The 18,793-nt window shown below is 55.2% G+C and overlaps 1 protein-coding gene across 1 annotated transcript in view; it reads left to right on the forward strand.

Moving 5' to 3' along the window:
• The window catches only part of PTPRU (protein tyrosine phosphatase receptor type U), a gene marked incomplete at its 5' end in the record, with an annotated part of 42,801 nt that extends 24,262 nt beyond the window's left edge, over nt 1-18,539 (forward strand). The window contains 16 exons of the mRNA XM_057397861.1: nt 312-502; nt 1,876-1,948; nt 2,307-2,383; nt 3,115-3,132; nt 3,917-3,953; nt 4,315-4,412; nt 4,508-4,624; nt 5,266-5,420; nt 6,709-6,844; nt 6,943-7,092; nt 7,221-7,394; nt 9,309-9,449; nt 11,676-11,801; nt 13,487-13,644; nt 14,476-14,611; nt 17,183-18,539. Coding sequence (XP_057253844.1) covers nt 312-502; nt 1,876-1,948; nt 2,307-2,383; nt 3,115-3,132; nt 3,917-3,953; nt 4,315-4,412; nt 4,508-4,624; nt 5,266-5,420; nt 6,709-6,844; nt 6,943-7,092; nt 7,221-7,394; nt 9,309-9,449; nt 11,676-11,801; nt 13,487-13,644; nt 14,476-14,611; nt 17,183-17,245 — 1,850 coding nt within the window. The remainder of the gene's footprint in view (nt 1-311; nt 503-1,875; nt 1,949-2,306; nt 2,384-3,114; nt 3,133-3,916; nt 3,954-4,314; nt 4,413-4,507; nt 4,625-5,265; nt 5,421-6,708; nt 6,845-6,942; nt 7,093-7,220; nt 7,395-9,308; nt 9,450-11,675; nt 11,802-13,486; nt 13,645-14,475; nt 14,612-17,182) is intronic.
• Between the last annotated feature and the right edge of the window lie 254 nt (nt 18,540-18,793).

Raw genomic sequence — 18,793 nt, forward strand, 5'->3', positions numbered from 1 at the left:
GCACATAGCTCTTACTTGTCTGCATGGGAGTTAATTGCCTCCATCGATGTGAAATAAGCTTATTAAGATCTGGTTTCTAAGAGATCTGCTGTGGCCCTAAAAGGCTGTAATGGGCATTTTCAGCTTGTGATGTAGGATGAGCTGCAGGGAGTACAGAGGGGGCTCTGCCTGTGGTCCCCAGTGAGAGACTGGCTGCAGCACCAACATCTCCAGGTGCGCTCTCATCCCTGCGTGGGTGCGAGGAGGTGATGGGGATGCGGTCCAGGGCTTTGCTCCCCTGATGGCCCCTGGTTCTCCATCCCCATCCGCAGGTGACCAGCGCAGCAGCGTGGTCAATGAGTCCAGCAGCCTGCTGGGGGGCTCCCCCCGCCGCCAGTGTGGCCGCAAAGGGTCCCCGTACCACACGGGGCAGCTCCATCCCGCCGTGCGGGTGGCGGATCTCCTCCAGCACATCAACCAGATGAAGACGGCAGAAGGCTACGGCTTCAAGCAGGAGTACGAGGTGAGAGCACCTTGTGCTGGTGTCTTGGGCAAAGCAGGAGGTGGGATGGTCAGGGTGGCACGGGTAGGACCTGTGTGCAAGGAGAAGATGCTCCAGACTCGGAGCTGCAGTGCTCCGGACAGCAGGAGCTGGAGCTCACAGCTCTCTGGGCAGGTATTATCTGCATGTGGCAGATCCCTGGGTCTGGATCAGATCCCTGCTCCTGGCAGCTCAGGGTTTAATCAACAGCTTGAACAGGTCCCTGAGATGAGCCAAACCAGCCCTGCCAGCCCGCACCTCTCCTGCCTGCAGTGCATCATCCTGCCTCTCCTGCAAGGGCTGGGGATGCTTCTCCCTTCCTCATGTCCTCCCGGCTATAGCCTTAAGGACAGGCAAACCCTCTGCAATCTGGCAGCTCTTGTGAAGATCCTAGGACAAGGGGGAATGGTTTTATACAGAGATGAGCTCTTAGGCACAAGTTCTTCCCTGTGAGGGTGCTGAGGCACTGGCACAGGGTGCCCAGAGAAGCTGTGGCTGCCCCATCCCTGGCAGTGTTCAAGGCCAGGTTGGACACAGGGGCTTGGAGCAAGCTGCTCCAGTGGAAGGTGTCCCTGCCCATGGCAGGGGTTGGAGCTGGATGAGCTTTAAGGTCCCTTCCATCCCAAACCAGGCTGTGACAATGAGAGGACATGGGAGAGGGTGACCGCAGGTTGTTGGCTGCGCTGTGCCCACCCCACCTCGCTGTGTGTAACAGAACGCGCTATTCCCGCTCCTGTGCCGCAGCGCACCCGGTGGGGTTGGTTTCCCGACTCCTCTGTGTCCCACAGCTCTTGCAATTGGAATTTCCCAGTGAAATTACTGTTTAATGCCTGGCTCTTTCAAGTGCACGAGCTTTTGCTTTTCCTTCGCTCCCCTTTCATGTATTGGGCAAACCAGGGCTGGCGATAATCGCTAGTGCTCCTTGAAAAGCTGCTGTATGTTCTTGGAACTAGTCATTTGAAAGCACTCAGATATTATAGGAGGGGAGCAAACATGTAATTTCCTTCCACTTTCCTCCTCTTACCCCAATCTAGGAATGTTACTGTTATTACACAGAAACCTGTTCTGTGCTGGGGAGCGAAAGGGGCTGGGGAGGTGGAAGAAAAACCCACAACCAACCCTGGGGAAAAAAAAAACCCAACCAGGCAGTGTATAATTTGCTGGAAAATGGGGCTTTTTGTGGATGCAACAGAAGCGTATTCCTGGGAGAGTGCTCTATGGAGCTGGGGCTGCAGGGCACAGGTGGTGGGATGGAGGGGCCATCCTGTCTATCGCTCCCCAGGGAGGTTTGGAGCTGGAGAGGGGGGACCCCACAGTCTTGCCCTTGGGTTGTGATGGCCATCCTTTCCTTACAGAGCTTCTTTGAAGGCTGGGATGCTTCGAAGAAGAAAGACAAGACCAAAGGGAGACAGGATCATGTGTCGACATGTGAGTGCCTTTAGCAAAGGCTTAGGCACCCCAAAGAGACTTGACCCCACTGGAGACAGGATGCTCCTCACCAGTCAGTGTGGCACAGCCACATTGCTCCCTGCTGTATTTAGTGCCATGGGTTAGTGGTGGGGAATGGTTGGACTTGATGACCCTAAAGGTCTTTTCCAACCTGTTTGGTTCTATGATTCTGTGATCTCTGGTGATGTTCCTGCAGGGATGGAGACATCAAGCTCCAGGAGCTCTGGTGCTCTCCACCAGAGACATCAGGGAGATCCCAAGCCCTGGGACCCATGGGTGACACCCTGTCCCCATGCTCACAGGGGTGCTGATAGTCCCTTCTCCCCTTGCTCTGCAGACGACCGTCACCGGGTGAAGCTGCACCCGCTGCTGGGTGACCCCAACTCTGACTACATCAACGCCAACTACATCGATGTAAGTGGGGATGGTGCCTGCCACTGGGGGGTCTGAGCTTCAACAGGAGCTTCAGATGGACCCTGTGGGCTGCCAGGGTCTGTCCAGCAGCGTTTGGAGGAGCTCAGGATGGGCTGATCTGTGTATCCCTGAGACGCACCGTGAAGAACCTGCCTGATCTACTTGTGTTCATCAGCAGTGTCTGCTTGCTGCGTGTCTCCCTTCTTGCTCTGCTCTGCTCTGTCCTTCTTTCCTCATTCCCTCTCTCCTCCCCTATTCAATCCTCTCTTCCCTTGCCTGCTCTTGTGGCCATGGATCTCCATCCTCCATGGGCGGAGGATGCAGAGGTTGACAAATGACCAGCTTGGGGATGCCTCCTGATCCTGTCAGTGCATGTGAGTCAGGGCAGAGCTCAGCCCTTCTGTCCTCCAAGAGTGATGTCCCTTTCACCTCCTCCAATGCTGAGACATGGGGAGGTGCAGGAAGAGTCCCTTGGGCACAGGCTTGAGCACCTCATGGAAGCAGCAGCAAATCCCACTCTTCCTTCCTGCACTGAGGACACGGTCTTTTAGTGGTGGCCTGATGCCACCGTGATGGGTTCCGTGTGCCCAAGCAGCATCCCAGTGTCTGTCCCCTGTCGCCTTGTGTCCTTCCTCCCCTGTGGCTCTAATCTGTCTCTTGTTCTGTGCCTCACTAATGGCTCTGTCTGATCTTTTTCTCTCTCAAACCTGTGTCCCAATGGGATCGTTAAGATTCGGATTAACCGAGAAGTAAGTAGATGGTTTCCCTCTTCTTTCTGCTCCCGTCTCCTCCCAGGCATCATACTGGGCAGTGTGGTGCTAAATAGCACTAGGGAGAGACAAGGCTGGTCCAGGGAAGTGGCATGTCCTCTATGGGGTGATGAAGAGCAGAGCCCTTGTGCTCAGGTTGAATTCAACCCACGAAAATCCCCTGTGAAAGGACCCACGGTGGATGGAGAAGTCACCGTTACCTCCGTGTGTGTGATGTGGTTTAACCCTGCGGGACCCATGGCCGAGGTGTGGGACACTGGGTCCCTGGTCCCTTTAGCAGTGGCCTTGCTGGGATGCACATCTTGGGCTGGCACATCCCTGTTAAGAGTTGGGAATAGTCCCAGCAAGCAGCTGGGATGAAGGAGGGAAGCGGGGCCACCACTCAGAGCCACGTGGCTGCTGTGGGATGTGCTACCAGTAACAGGGCTCTCGTGGTAGTGTTATCATGCTACCAGTGATGCTGGTGGTAGCAAGAGCTGGGATAAAGCTGGTGGATCCTGGGATGGCCTGCAGGATGCTGCTGGGGATTGTGGTGCAGAACAGGGATGAGGATTGGGCTTTACATGAGCCTTTCATTGCTGTGGGAGGTGCAGGGTGGCTGCTGGGCGTCCTCTTCCTGCTGCAGTGATGGGTAGCACCGCACGAGGGGAGTTGCTTCCAGTTGGGTGCCACAGTCTTCCAGGGCTGTGTCTCAGCACTTGAGTATCCCAGTGTTCCCCCAGTGTTCCCCAGCTTTGGACTGACGTCTCTGCTTCCCTTGCAGGGCTACCACAGGTCCAACCACTTCATAGCCACACAAGGTGAGTTGCTGCCTCCATCCTCACCCTGCTCTCTCAGCCAGCAGCTCAGCAGCTCCTGATTTAGCAGCTGGGTTTCATTCCCAGTGGGATTTAACCTTCCATGGTCAAGAAGGGGAGGGAATGGGCCAATTTGAGGCCAGATGGGATGGTTGAAATGTGGAGCAGCTCCCACCCTTCCTGCTGCCCCATGGTACTGCACAGCCACGGAGGAAAAGGGTGAATAAAATGGTTTGGGGTGTTAGGGCTGTGGAGGCAAGAGGGGAAGACGTGGTGGCATCGTGGTGCTGCCCTGACCAGGTCCTACTGGTGCTGCCTGATCATGATCCTGAGGGTGAAAGGTGGCCTTTCCTTCATCCCACAGGCCCCAAGCAGGAGATGGTGTACGACTTCTGGCGCATGGTGTGGCAGGAGCACTGTTCCAGCATCGTGATGATAACCAAGCTGGTGGAGGTGGGCCGGGTAAGGACCGCATCCCAGCCTGCTCCCTCCGGACTGCAGCTCTGCCAGAAGCCTCCTCCACGGAGCCAAGACCCCATCCCATCGTCTCCTTGCAGGTGAAGTGCTCCAAGTACTGGCCGGATGACTCCGAGATGTACGGGGACATCAAGATCACGCTGGTGAAGTCGGAGACGTTGGCTGAGTACGCCGTCCGCACCTTCGCTCTCGAGAGGGTATGGACCTGCTCCTGCCCTCACGGGGGTGAACCAACCACCCAAACCCTCTCTACCCATCACTAGATTGGCATTTACCAATACCCGATTTATTACCCTAATGTGGGGCTTTCACCCTCGGTTGAGGGGCAACTTCTGAAGCCTGGGGGTACCGGTAGCTTCCTCCCTTCGTGTTTTCCTCTCCTCTGTGACCTGCGGTGGGATGAGCGGCTCAGCCCTGCTTTGGTTTGGGTTGTGTTTGATTTGCATGGAGCATCGTGTAAATGTGACAGAGGTAAAGGATGCTTTTATCCTTCAGGCTGGAGCACAGGTTATGTGCCCATCACTCTCCACTGTGGTACCCGGGGATGGTACTGGTGGGATTTACCCCTTAATCTACAGGAATGTGAGATGAGTCTAGTTACAGGGCAGGTAGCAAAGGTGCTGATGAAATGGACCTGAATGAGACCTGTGGCAGCCTCCTCTTCCTCTTTGGCTGGTTTTTAACCCTCTTACACCCAAAGAGGAGGGAGCTGTGGGGCTGCTGAAGTGGCCCTCCTCCATCTGAGCTGGCAAAGTCATGGAGTCACAAGCACATTCCATGCTTTTGGGGGGACTTCCCTCCCCGAACCTCCTCACTCCATCTCACCCTTCCCTTGCAGCGGGGCTACTCGGCCCGGCACGAGGTGAAGCAGTTCCACTTCACGTCGTGGCCTGAGCACGGTGTCCCCTACCACGCCACGGGGCTGCTGGCCTTCATCCGCAGGGTGAAGGCATCCACGCCGCCCGACGCGGGCCCCATCGTCATCCACTGCAGGTACCCGTGGGGCAGAGCCAGCTGCAGGGGTCTGGGATAGGCTTTGGAGGGTATGGATGGCCCTGGCAGGGATCAGGCTGTGTCTTAGGTGGGTGCTCAGCGTCTGGCTCTGAATGATGCTAAAATCAGCAGGGTTCAGAAGCTGTGGCTGCTCCATCCCTGGCAGTGCTCAAGGCCAGGTTGGATGGGACATGGAGCAAGCTGCTCTAGTGGAAGGTGTCCCTGCCCATGGCAGGGGGTTGGAACTGGATGATGTTAAGGTCCCTTTAACCCAAACCAGTCTGTGAAATGTATCAATGGGGTTACAGCAAGGGAAAGCTGGGCACTGGGTGGGATGCCCCTCTACTGCCCAGCACCCGTTACTGCTGCCCCAGGACTGGTGCTGATGGTCAGGACGCTGGGTGTGAATATCCACAGGGTACCCAGCAGGACACCCCCAGGGCTGTCCCCAGTGGGACAGCAGAGCTGTGAGGACACCAGTGGCCCATCTGAGCAGCAGCAGTGCCCTGAGCAGGCAGGGGTTAATGGTTCTTCCTCTGCTGGGCAAACAAGGAGGAGCTGATGAGTAGGAGGGTATTTTATATTTCTTTTATTTGATTTCTCCTTGTCAACTGCCTCATCAGTATTCATTCACCAGCCACAGCGCGTGTGATGAGTGCCCCTAGCCTGTAATCACTGATAATCACCACGAGTGATTCATCAGGCCCAGAAATTAGGATTTCATTGGAAAAGACTGTGTAGGAAAGGAGCAGGGGGAGCAGTTCTGTTCCCAATGTGTCACCGGTGAGTCGCAGCATCGATAGGTCTTTGTCTGTGAGTCCAACCATGCCAGGATTTGGGATAGCTTTGCTGCTCTGGGCATCCTGCTGGGCTCAGCCTTAACCTGAGGGTGGGCATATTCAGACCCACTCAGTGGCAGGGCACTGTCAGGGCTTGGAGGTGAGCATCCCTCTCAGTCCTCTTGGGATGGGATCCCGGAGGACTGTTGGCACTCAGATGGTTTAGTGGGTGGTTTTGTTGCAAACCCCATGGTTTTTCCTGTCTTAAAGTAGAAATGAAGCTTAGACACGGGTGCCCACCCTCTCCCTCCACAGCCTGACCATCACACACACGGTGTGGTGTGTTTGGGTGACGGGGGTTAAGGCAGAACTGAGCTGTGCTTAGGGATGGGTGCGAGGTCCTGGCAGCCCTCGGCAGACCTTGCTCCGTGCCCGCTGGTGTCTCAAGCTGCGTGTGGATGCTGTGCCCATGGGAGTGTGTTTGCTGTGTTTTCCTCCTCCATCCGCAGTGCTGGCACGGGGAGAACTGGCTGCTACATCGTCCTGGATGTTATGTTGGACATGGCCGAGTGCGAGGGCGTTGTGGACATCTACAACTGCGTGAAGACCTTGTGCTCACGGAGGATCAACATGATACAGACAGAGGTGAGCGGATGTAATGGATGACCATGGGGCTGGTGTCACCCCACCAGTTGTGGGGTCTCATTCCTCTCTCTTCTCCTCCACCCCCCCACCCCAAAAAGGAGCAGTACATCTTCATTCACGACGCCATCCTAGAAGCCTGCTTGTGTGGGGAGACCAGCATCCCTGCCAGCGAGTTCAAACCCACCTACAAGGAGATGGTGAGGATAGAGCCTCAGAGCAACTCCTCACAGCTACGGGAGGAGTTTCAGGTGAGCAGCCCCACAACCTCTTCAACACCCCATTGCTTCTCTCACCCCCCCGGTGCCCACCACCACCAGGACAAGCAGTGGGCAGGGTGCAGACAGGAGCAGAGCTCAGGGACCGCGTGTACCCACAGACCCTGAACTCGGTGACTCCCCACCTGGACGTGGAGGAGTGCAGCATTGCCCTCCTGCCCCGCAACCGGGAGAGGAACCGCAGCATGGACGTCCTGCCGCCCGACCGATGCCTTCCCTTCCTCATCTCCGTGGATGGAGACAGCAACAACTACATCAACGCGGCCTTAACTGATGTGAGTGTGCTGCGGGGAGGGAAGGGGGCTGGTTTGGGTTGTTCTGGGCAGCTTTTCGCTGCAAAACCTCATTTAGTGTGAATTTACTGCCTCGTTTTGCACAAGGGCGCGTGGGAAGCTGTGTGGGCTGACGTTGTGGGGTCCTTCTCCCCTTCTTTTATGTGGCAGCATTTTGCTTGTCTTGAAAGAGCTTTTCACCTGCTCTTGCAAGCTGCAGACAAAGGGGCTTCAGTTGTTTTGCAGTGAAAATGGAGCACAGGAGGGAGAGGAAGCTCTGGAAGGGGTTGGTAGCATTGAGTCCCATGTGCTTGCCAGCACCCTGCCGCGCATCCTCCTGCCCATCCTCCTGGTGCAATTAGGAGGCTCTGAACTGCTCCCAAAGCCCTCGTGCATCCCCTTGGTGCAGTCAGAAAGGACACCCGTGATGGCAAAGCAATTTCCTACCTGCTGACAGCCACAAAGCAGAGCAGAGAGGATGCTGCAGGCTCCGAGCCCTTTTATCACCAAAGCCACTTGCCTCTCCTTGAAACGAGCTGGGCGCTTTGCACAGGCAGCGCTGAGCCCCACTGCACCTTCCCTGGTCCCAGCTGAGCCCTGGCACCAGTTCTTCACCCCATTTATCACACTGCATCGTTGTGCAGAGCTCGTCTCCCTGGTACCTGCTCTGGCAGCAAAAAGCAGTTTGTGAAGCCTGAGGAGCAGCACCCGCTGGGCTGCAGGCTTTGGCTGCCATGGGATGGGAGCTGTGTTTTCAGCTTGCTTGGTGTTTGCGCATCCATCCTGGCTGTCAACCTCACTGACTCTCCCTTAATCTCTGCTGCAGGGTCAGAGAATAATACTGATTTTTATAGGCAGGAAAAGCCCCTTGGAAGCTTTGGAAGAAGTTTTCACTGTGGGGGTAAAACCCTTCCCTCTTTGGGGGAAAAAAGCACTAAAAAGGCCCATTTCCTTGAAGTGCCTCAGTGCTTTGCTCTGTCAGATGGGTCTGTGCTGCCCCACATCAGGCTTGGTCAGCACCTGATGAACCCCCCCTCAGCCCCTGCCCTCATCACCTTCCTCAAGGGTAGGAAGCTCTCACCAGGAGCAGGGGTCTCGCTGCTGCCCCATGGCCAGGGCTGGGGTGGGAGAGGTTTGCAAAGGCATTCCCAGGAGCTGAATGAGGAGGTTCTGCAGCAGCCGGAGCCCTCCCTGTTTGGAGGGAGCTGTGATTCACAGGCACAGACATTTACTGCTCTCCTCCTGTACCTGAAGAGGCTCGAGCTCAAGTGTGTTAATGCAAAAACCTGATTGATTCAGTGTTGAGCTCGGCTGTTCGGCAAGCCGGTGGCAGGATGACCAAGGGGCCAACTCCTGTTCAAAGCATGAAGGAGTGCAGTGATTTATTATTGCTGGAGGTGGAACTGGATGATCTTCAGGGTCCCTCCAACCCCAAACATTCCATTATATTCTATGATGTTGATTTATTTCCCCCTCCTTCCTTCTTGCAGTCTCCGAGGGCCTTTGATTTGAGGGTTTCCTTTTCTTTCTCCAAAATACATTGAGCCAAGGGCAGTGGTTGCCTCTCTGCTGCTCTCAGTGCCTGGCAGCACTGGGGCGCTGTGGGTGGGGGGTGATGCCATGGATGATGCTTTAACCCAGAGCCAGGGTGCAGAGCTCAGGGCTGGGGCCACCATTTCTGCATGTTCTTGGCTCAAAGGTGATGTTTCTACACAAGTAACTAGGAAAGAGAGCAGGAAGCTCTCATCCTGACCAGGGGCAGGCATCACTCTGACCTGTTTTCATAGCATCCCCCCAGCACCAGTGCTTGCAAGGGACCAAGGCTGTGCCAGGGAGGCCAGCTCTGCTCCAAGGTGCCTTTGGTGCCATGAGCACCACTGCCACATCCTTCATGGTGCTCCTCTTCCCTCTTTGCAGAGCTACACCAAGAGCGCTGCCTTCATCGTCACCCTGCACCCGCTGCAGAACACCACCACCGACTTCTGGAGGCTGGTCTACGACTACGGCTGCACCTCCATCGTCATGCTCAACCAGCTCAACCAGTCCAACTCTGCCTGGGTGAGTGAGGGCTGGCCTTGTCCTGCTCCATCCCCATCGCCTCTGCAGGGCTGCAGCCCCTGCGTTGCTCCTTCCCCTCTGCATGGGGACGTGGGACTGGCTGCAGCGTGCAGGATTTACCCCCTGGAAGCGTGTGGGTAAGGATGCGCTCAGCAGCAAACCAGCCGGGTTTCGTTGCACTGGTGTTCTGTTGGAGCTGCCTTATTGTACCAGGATCGTTGTGGATGCCCCAGGGAGACACAGAGTTAACAACAAGTATAACCTTGTCGTTGTAAAGAGCTAGGTTTTATCCTCTTCTCTTCACAAAGGGGAAATGGAGGCACAAGGGATTTCCAGCTTTTATCTTCCAAGGGCGCTGGTGGCTTGTGAATGCTGCTGTATAAACCAGCCTGCTGCAAAGCAGATGTCCCATGGGATTTACGGTGTGGTGGGATCTGCCAAACTGAAGAGGAGGTGTTCATTGTCACCTAGGGGAGAGGGGACAGGAGCAGGGGTGCGGGGGGCCATGCTTAGCCTTGCTTTGCTCTCCGGGTGCCCTGCTTCCCAGGGGGATGCCTGGAGTGCTCTTGCTGCCACCAGAGCAGATATAAAAGCCCATTACAGGTCTGTAATGTTAATTCAGTGAGGAAACTTACCGGATTTCTACATAAAATCAGCATTATAGACTCTTAATGGATGTCTGAAGACTTCATTAGCTGCCTTATTTTACGAGTTGAGATCACATATTCGATGTAAATGACCCAAAACAGCAGTTGTGCCACTTGTCGCAGGGATGCGGCTGGATGCAGCACCAGTGCTGACTGGTGTGTAAATACAATAAATATGCTCTTATTTAGATATATATAAGTACTGGATATGTGCAGAGTTATCCCCATCCAGCACCTCCTGTCTGCAGCACAAACATCAGCTCTCAGCTGACCCCAGCTGCAGCGGACCACAGCAAGATGGATTTGATTTCTCTCTCCCAATCTCTTCTCTCATTCCATGGCCTAGATATGCCCTTCAGCCTCGCAGGAGCTGCTGCTCTTGTGCCATCCTCCCCCAGCTCCCACTTCCCTGATGTGGCCATTGTCCCCTGCCACCATCCAATGGGAACTCTGCCATTTTTCATCGTTATTCAGCCCTGCCTTGCTCCCCGGGCATCTATTCCTTAGGGATGTCTCTGTTACAATATTTAGCTGGATCTTAAATGTTTACCAGTTTAGGAGCAACAGGTAATAAATCAACCTTTACAGCAGGCAGCTCCGAAAGGTGACTTGGAGGGTATATCCCTCACTTGAGCTCCATGTTGCCGAAGGAAGTTTTAATATCCAAATTATAGTTGGGAGTCCAGAAGGCTTTGAGATCTTGGAGATTTATAGCCCCTATTAACAACCAATTATTTCTCAAAGCCATTTGCCATGCCGTTAGGCCCACGCCGTTAGGTGACCTGAGATGCTAAATGCCCTGTTAAAGTGAGGTGACAAACATCATATATTCCATGTTTCTCAGCTGTCACAGTGTGAAACTAATCACATCCGTGACCCTTGGACCGAGCCATCCATCAGTGCCATGGTGGACACGTGGAGGGGGAGCAGGATTTGCTCCTTTCCTGGGGTTGATGGGATGTCGTGGCCGTGGGGCGAGGGGGACTGTTATCCCACGTTATTGTTGCTGATGATGGAAAAGCAGCTTCTAAAGCCAGTGGGGTTTGAGGAGCAGCCAATGATCCTCCATCATTGTGCAGGATCAGGCCTGTGCTTACTGGCGCTGAGGCAGGGCCCATCCTGTATCCTCCTGGACCAGCAAAGTCCATCTCCAGGAGCACCAGATGTTGTGTTTGTATAGTGGGGAGAGGGCTGTATGGGTGCTGGGGGTGGCCTGGGCCTTTCAGCTTTGATCCCTCAATAAGCGGAGGGATCCTCTGCCCATCAGTGCCTGTGGGCCCTGTGGAGGGTCCAGCGTGTCCCGTCTTGGGGCCACCCCTGCTACCAGCAGCCCCTCTTGGTGTCCAGCACCAGCTACTCCAGTTCACTTAACGGTGCCTGTGATCCACGATGTCCTTTCCCTGGTGATGTTCAAGGCCAGGCTGCAGAGCCTTGGGCCCCATGGTCTAGTGTGAAGTGTCCCTGCCCATGGCAGGGGGGTGGAACTGACCTTAGGGTCCTTTCCAACCCAAACCAGTCTATGATTCCCTGTGTCCCAGCACATGTTCCTGGTCATGGTGAGCTTTACTTCTCTCCCCAGCCTTGTTTGCAGTACTGGCCCGAGCCAGGGCTGCAGCAGTACGGCCCAATGGAGGTGGAATACGTCTCTGGAGCAGCGGATGAGGACATCGTGTCCCGTCTCTTCCGAGTCCAGAACATCACACGGGTGAGGGTCTCTCCTCTGGCTCCATGGGTTGGGGGTCTTCATGTGTGTCTGTGTGTGCCCACGTGGCCCCATGAAGAGGTGGCTTCAGTGGGGCTTTAAATCTCAGCCAGGAGGCTGAGGACAATTCCCCAGTGGAGGTCATCGGCCAGATGGGAATTCGGGAGCTTGGAAAGGAGCACGTGGCTTGGCTGGGAAGGGAGCTGGGGTCGTAGGAGATAAATCCTGTTTGGGCTCTTAACACAGAGGGGTTTGGTTCGCTGCTGGGAGCATCTGGCATTGCTGGGTGTCAGCAGAGAATCCTTCTGCAAGTGCTTTGCTCTCAGGTGGCCGGGAATACTCCGTGTTCGATTAAAATGCAGTGTGATTGGAATCTCTGGATCTAAGGAGAGATTTCCTCAGGGAGCAGATCACTGGCAAATGCATGGAGCTGTTCCTTGCCAAGCCTTGCCTGGAGGGGAACCAGGAGTTGGGGGTGTCACAAGTCCTCCAGAGCCAGACAGAGCTTTCACCTGAGCTTCAGAACGGATCCCAAAGCTTTCCTTCCTGGGCTGTCAGAGGCGTTAGCTCCTGGTTTAACTCCGCTTGTATCATCTTCCCCCGTTGTCTTCCTGGCTTCCAGCTGGAAGCACAGACTCGAGCCCGGGTTGCTCAGCCCGTCCTGGCCATAGCAGAGCCCCAAAAGGGTCAGAAGAGCCCCTGTGTGTTTGGGGTGTGCTGCTTGGAGCAGGCACCAAATGCCCCCAGCACCCACTCCCCAGGTTGGGGCTCCCTGAGGAGCCTCAGGAGTACCCAGTCCTGCTGGTTGGAGATGCTGGTGCTCACCCCGTGCATCAGGCATCTGGAAGTGAGTGCCTGGAGCATTCCAAGAGCTGAAGAGCCCCATCTGTTTCCCCTTTCTCCTCCAATGTGTGCTCCCAATGTGTACCACCAAGCCCCAGGGTGCGGCTGGAGTGTGTGACCCACGGTTTCATCCCATCAGGTACTCCTGATGCTCCGAGTACTTCTTCATCCCTGGCAGTGTTCAAGGCCAGGTTGGACACAGGGGCTTGGAGCAAGCTGCTCCAGTGGAAGGGGTCCCTGCCTGTGGCAGGGGTTGGAACTGGATGAGCTTTAAGATCACTTCCAACACAAACCAGGCTGGGATTCTATGATTCTGAGCAAATACATCTGCTTGCTAAGTCCTGGCCTGGTTTAGCTTTGTGGATGTAATCCTCCTCCTGGAGCCTGCTAACCAGATTAGGTTTTCAACCCTAACCAGATTACCAGGGTATTAAGGCGTTCTTCCACCGCTCCCCTCCTCTGTGGGTGGCAGCTTCTCATCAGCCTCCTGGTTTACAGCAAACACAACAAAAACACATCCCCTGGGACCTTCTGCATGTGATGGAGAAGCCTTAGGGGAGGCTCAGGGGCCTGGTAACAGGTTTTGGGAGACAGAATCAGCCTGAGATGCTGGGAGTTAGCATAAACCATGCCAGTGGAGCTTCCCCCGGGCGGGTTGGGGTGGTGGAACCAGTGTGAGCTGTGGAGGAGATGCTGAACCGCCCCTCTTAAAGTACCAGGAAAGGGTTTTTCATCTCTTCCTTTACTATCAATGTGTGGCAACCCCCTCTTGCTTCCATCAACCCTCCACTGGTGACCAGTGGGGGCAGCCTGTGGGTTCAAGCTGCTGAGGTTTGCTTTCCTAGTTGCAGGAGGGGCACCTGATGGTCCGGCATTTCCAGTACCTGCGGTGGTCGGCGTATCGAGACACCCCAGACTCCAAGAAGTCCTTCCTGCACCTCCTGGCCCAAGTGGAGAGGTGGCAGAAGGAAAGCGGCGATGGCAGGACTGTGGTGCACTGCCTGTGAGTGTCAGCTGGAAGGGAGCAGGTTCTGGTGCTGGGGGAGATGCCACCAAGGTATACGTGTCCATAGCTCTGCATGGAGAGCCTCTGAGCAGCTCTCAGCAGGGTGACTTTGTCCCCTGACGGTGCTGCTCATAGTGTGAGTTCTGGATGAGGCATCTCGTGGTCACCGTGTCAGATGTCCTCCATGAGGTGGATGCTCACACAAAGACCCGTGTGTGCTCCCCTCAGATGGGACCTGGCACGTTCACAGATGGGGAGAGCCTTTAATCAAGCATCAGTTACAACCCTCGTCTGTCTTCATTAGCTGAAGGAGAGTTTGAGAACATGCTTTATAAAACACTGGCATCATGTTCTCTCTCCCTCTCCCCGTTCCCCTTTTGCTGCCAGGGATCACAAGTGGTGCTGTGGGATGGTTTCAGCCTGGGATGGAGGGGTGGGATGTGGGATGCTTCCTTCAGCCAGCACTAGCCAACAGGTCATCAGCCCAGAGGCATCCTGCAGATGAGGGTGGTAGAGGTACACAGTGGACCTGGTCCATGGCAGGGTTGGCAGCTAAGCCCAGAAGTCCAAGATCCAGCCCTGATGGTCCATAAAGGTGTTTTCATGCTCTGCTGTGGCTCCTGTGAGGGCCAGAGGGCAGCATCACAGCTCCTTCCACCACGTGGGTCTGGTTCGGTTCCCCCTGTTTGGGAGGATTCTGGGGTACGAGACCCTGCACCAGGACATCTTGTGGGGTGCAAAGATGGATGGAGGAAGGGGGGATTCTGGGAGCACCAAGATGCACTTGTGCCATCTTCTCACCACTGACACGTGTGCTTCTCTCACCAGGAACGGAGGTGGCCGGAGCGGCACCTTCTGTGCCTCCACCATGATCCTGGAGATGCTCAAGTGTCACAACATGGCAGATGTTTTCTATGCTGCAAAGACCCTCCGCAACTACAAGCCAAATATGGTAGAGACCTTGGTAAGCACCGGACGCCAGCAGTGTCCCTGCATCCCTCCAGCAAACACCTTCTCCATCCCAAACCCTGATGAGCATCATGGGCATCCTCATGCAGAGGGTGTCTCAGTGAGCATGCCATGGGCTGGGGTGGACAAGGAGGTGAGACAGCTCTTGACAGCAGCCTTGGCATCAGCACTGGGCTTGTTGGAAATCATTCCCGGGAGGAATAAGGCAGGTTCCCATCAATTCATGAGATGTAATTGTAGTTCATCAGAGGGTTTGTGCGCTGGGAGCGGCTCCGAGGTGGAGTCAGATAAATTCCTGCTGGAAGTGTAAAAGGGAACTGCATTTTGAGTGGAATTAATTGGAAAACTGCTGGGAGCAGCAACAGAGCCACGTTTTGTGATGATGAGGCTGGAGGTGGCAGCAGGTCAGGGCAAAAAGCCCATGTCCTATTTCAGGCCCTTGATAACAGGATGGGAGATGGACATCACGTGGAGGGATCCAGGTGCCTCATGATGTTTTAAAAGCAAGTCAGCTGGAAATGTTTACCCTGTTTGGATTAGAAAATCCCTAAGTTGCAAAATGAAATGGTTTTGAGGAGGGGATATGTTTTGCATTAGGAATTAAAGTGGAGGAGAAGGTGAGGGAGGGGAGAGGGGGCCAGGGGGAGGGATGCAGATAATGGAAAGCTGATGTGACAAGCATGAAGCCACCCGACCCATTGGGCTAAATTGCAAGGGTATTAAAAGAGAAAAGGCAACATTTCCTATCAGGACACCAACATCCTCCAGCCTCACATGAACCTGGGGCAGCCATTCTGGGAATCTCAATCCACCAGTCCCTGCGAGGCCGGATCCTTGCCTGGTGTAAAGAGCTTCAGCCCAGTGCAAAGCCGCTGTTTCACGCTGTCCCATGCATCTCCCCCTTCTGTTTGCCCGTGGGGTTTCTTTCTGTAAGATGATGAATGGAAACAGTCCCTGTTCTTAACCCAGAAAGCATTATGTGCTTTTCATCTAAGCCCTCGCAGCCTCCTCCCTTTGAAGCCCTTCTCCCCCATTGCCCATTCCCACCTGGGGTCCCTGAGCAGCCACCCCTCCCCATCAGGAATAACGGGATTGGTGCTCAAGCTGCGGTCCCCATGCTGCTGCTGAGGGTGCTGGGGGATGAGCTTTCACCTTTCCCTCCCTGCTGTCACGCCAGGAATGCTCCCAGCACTTGCAGCACCATCAGAAACCGGATCGATTTGGGTTGGTTTCTCCCTGCTCTGGTTGATTTTGCTTGTTGGATGCTCGAAGGAGCAACATCTCATGGGGGTGGGCACTCCCAGTGCTGGAGCTCCTCTGGAGCACTGTGAGTTGTATGAGGGCAGGAGTGCAGGAGAACAGGTCCCATAAAGGAGGGACAAGGATGGATGAGGCTGCCTTGGCAAGCCCCATTTCAGTGATTTGTGCTATAAAACCAGGAGCCAGCCATGCAGGACTTTGTGTAGCTGGGGAGACAGAGGGGGAACAAAGGGTGGGAAGATGCTGACACTGGCCATAGGTGGCTTGGCAAAGGGAAGGATGGGAATGTGAGCCCAGTCCTTCCGCAGGCTCTGGGAGGACCTTTCCCACTCACACCCGTTGGCTCCAGCCTGGCCATTATGGGTGGGTCAGATTTGACCTGAGCACCAAAGTGCTTGGAAAGTTTGGATTTTGGGAAATGAAAGCTCCTGGGACTTCCCTTCGTGCCTCTTCCCCCCACGCAAAGCAAACGCCCAAACAACCAAATCCTTGCTAGGGATGCAAAATGGCTCTTTGTTATCTGCAGCGAGAGAAGTCGTGATGAGGGATGACCGGGGCAGGGCGGCTCCAGTAATCCCACACCCAGACTGTGGGTGAGGGAGCATTTGGCACGTGGAATACCTTTGGATCTAGGGGATGGATCATCCTCCCTCCATGGCAATGGGTGCTGGTTGTCGGAAGTGGAGTTTCTTCAGGCTGTTGGAAACCCAGCCTGGTTTGGGTTGGAAGGGACCTTAAAGCTCCTCCAGCTCCAACCCCTGCCACGGGCAGGGACACCTTCCACTAGAGCAGCTTGCTCCAAGCCCCTGTGTCCAACCTGGCCTTGAACACTGCCAGGGATGGGGCAGCCACAGCTTCTCTGGGCACCCTGTGCCAGCGCCTCAGCACCCTCACAGGGAAGAGCTTCTGCCTTATCTCCAACCTGAACTCCCCCTGTTTCAGTTTGAGCCCATCACCCCTTGTCCTGTCCCTACAGTCCCTGATGAAGAGCCCCTCTCCAGCATCCTTGTAGCCCCCTTCAGACACTGGAAGCTGCTCTGAGGTCTCCACTCAGCTTCTCTTCTCCAGGCTGAACAGCCCCAATGTTCTCAGCCTGGCTCCATACAGGAGCTGCTCCAGCCCCTGCTCATCCTCGTGGCCTCCTTTGGTCTTGCCCCAACAGCTCCATGCCCTTCTGATGCTGAGGACACCAGAACTGCACGCAGTGATGCAAGTAGGGTCTCAGGAGAGCAGAGCAGAGGATAGGGATAGCTTTGGGAAATGGCTTACTCGGGATCATACCGTTCTCTCTCCTCTCTCCCAACAGGAGCAGTACCATTTCTGCTACGACATAGCACTGGAATATCTGGAGTCCCTGGAGACCAGATAGCACCTCGCCAGGAGAGGGGCGGCAAGGGCTTGCGCAGGGGTCGTGCCACCGCGCGGTTCACGCTCGGACGTTGCGTTAGAGCTGAAGGTGAAGAGGAAACAGCAAAGGACCCAGCGAGAAAACCCAGCAGGTGAAGGACAACGAAAGGACGCGGGGACGGGTCGGCTGCTCCCATCTTCATCCTCCGCTCCCCGTCTTTCCTTCCCACCCTGAGCGTGTCTGGATGGCCGCGGATTGGATGCTGCAACTCATCCTGTCCCTGCATCGCTTTGAATCACAGTCGTGGGGTTGGTGTGTGCAGGATGTGGCCCTGTGGCGCTGCCTGGGCATCTCCAAAGCGGCTGGAGAGGAGGGCAGGAGGAGCCGAGGCTGTTTCCCAGCAGGAAGGATGGAATATTGGAGAAGAGATGTTGCCGTTTGAGTTGTGCGTGGAATTGAAGCTGCTGTTCTGAGGAGTCCAGATGGTCGCTGGCAGGTTTTGCCCTTGGTGGGGACATGCTCTGAGCTGGAGCAAAGACCCTGAGAGGAGCCCGTTTCTGCCTGTTCTCACCAGGAGTTTGATCTTCACGTTGTTTAGTTCTGTGAGTTGTCACCCTTTGTGTATCCAGCCCTGGACAGAGCTGGGATGAGGGATGGGAGGTGGGGGTCAGGGCATGCAAAGTCCCCCTTACAGGGACCGACCCAGACCCCTCCTGGTGCCTTTGCAAAGCTTTTCACATGATGGTTCTCTGCATCTCCAAACCATGTTCTCCATCTGTAGCAATCGATTCCTCCTGGGCTGACACAAAGGTACCAGCCCTTGGGTCCTGTCTTTAACCCTTCCCTTGTGAATCACTGCATATGATACATCTTTGGTGCCTGGAAATGAAGCCCTCAGAATGTGGGTCCATCCTGGATGCTGCCCTCAGGCAGGTGTCCATCGATGCTGCTTGGCTTTTCTTGGTTGTTCTGGGGCTGGGGAAGTGGGATGGTCAGTTTTGGTGATGCTGTTGTCATAGGGTGAGTGGTGCTGAAGCCTTAAGCTTGGTAATTGAAGGTACCTGATACTTTCTTGGCTTCATCTTGCTGCAGGCAGGTGTGAGATGTCACCTTTTCTGTCTGATATTGTGATAATTACAAGGGTTTCTGCTTAGCCTGATTGTAATAAAGCTGTGGTCAGGGTTTTCTCTCCCTGCAAATGGCCTCAAGAAGGTATAACTACAAGGATGCACGTCCGGGGTCTTGAGGAGAGGCGATGAACTGAGGGGAGGCTGCTTCTGTCTCGAGGGCCAGGCAGAGCCTTTCACTTTGGGGTCATTTGGGTGGGAATGGAGCAGAGCAGATGAGAAACTGTTCACTGTGTGCTGAAGGTTGCAGGTGGGCAGCCCCATCCTTCGTCCTCCCCATCCTTCGTCCTCCCCATCCTTCGTCCTCCCCATCCTTCGTCCTCCCCATCCTTCGTCCTCCCCATCCTTCGTCCTCCCCATCCTTCGTCCTCCCCATCCTTCGTCCTCCCCATCCTTCGTCCTCCCCATCCTTCGTCCTCCCCATCCTTCGTCCTCCCCATCC

The sequence above is a fragment of the Pezoporus wallicus genome, unplaced genomic scaffold, assembly GCF_028554395.1.
Source record: "Pezoporus wallicus isolate ANWC-B61680 ecotype Strahan unplaced genomic scaffold, APGP_CSIRO_Pwel_v1 contig_10769, whole genome shotgun sequence".
NCBI classification, from domain to species: Eukaryota; Metazoa; Chordata; class Aves; order Psittaciformes; family Psittacidae; genus Pezoporus; species Pezoporus wallicus.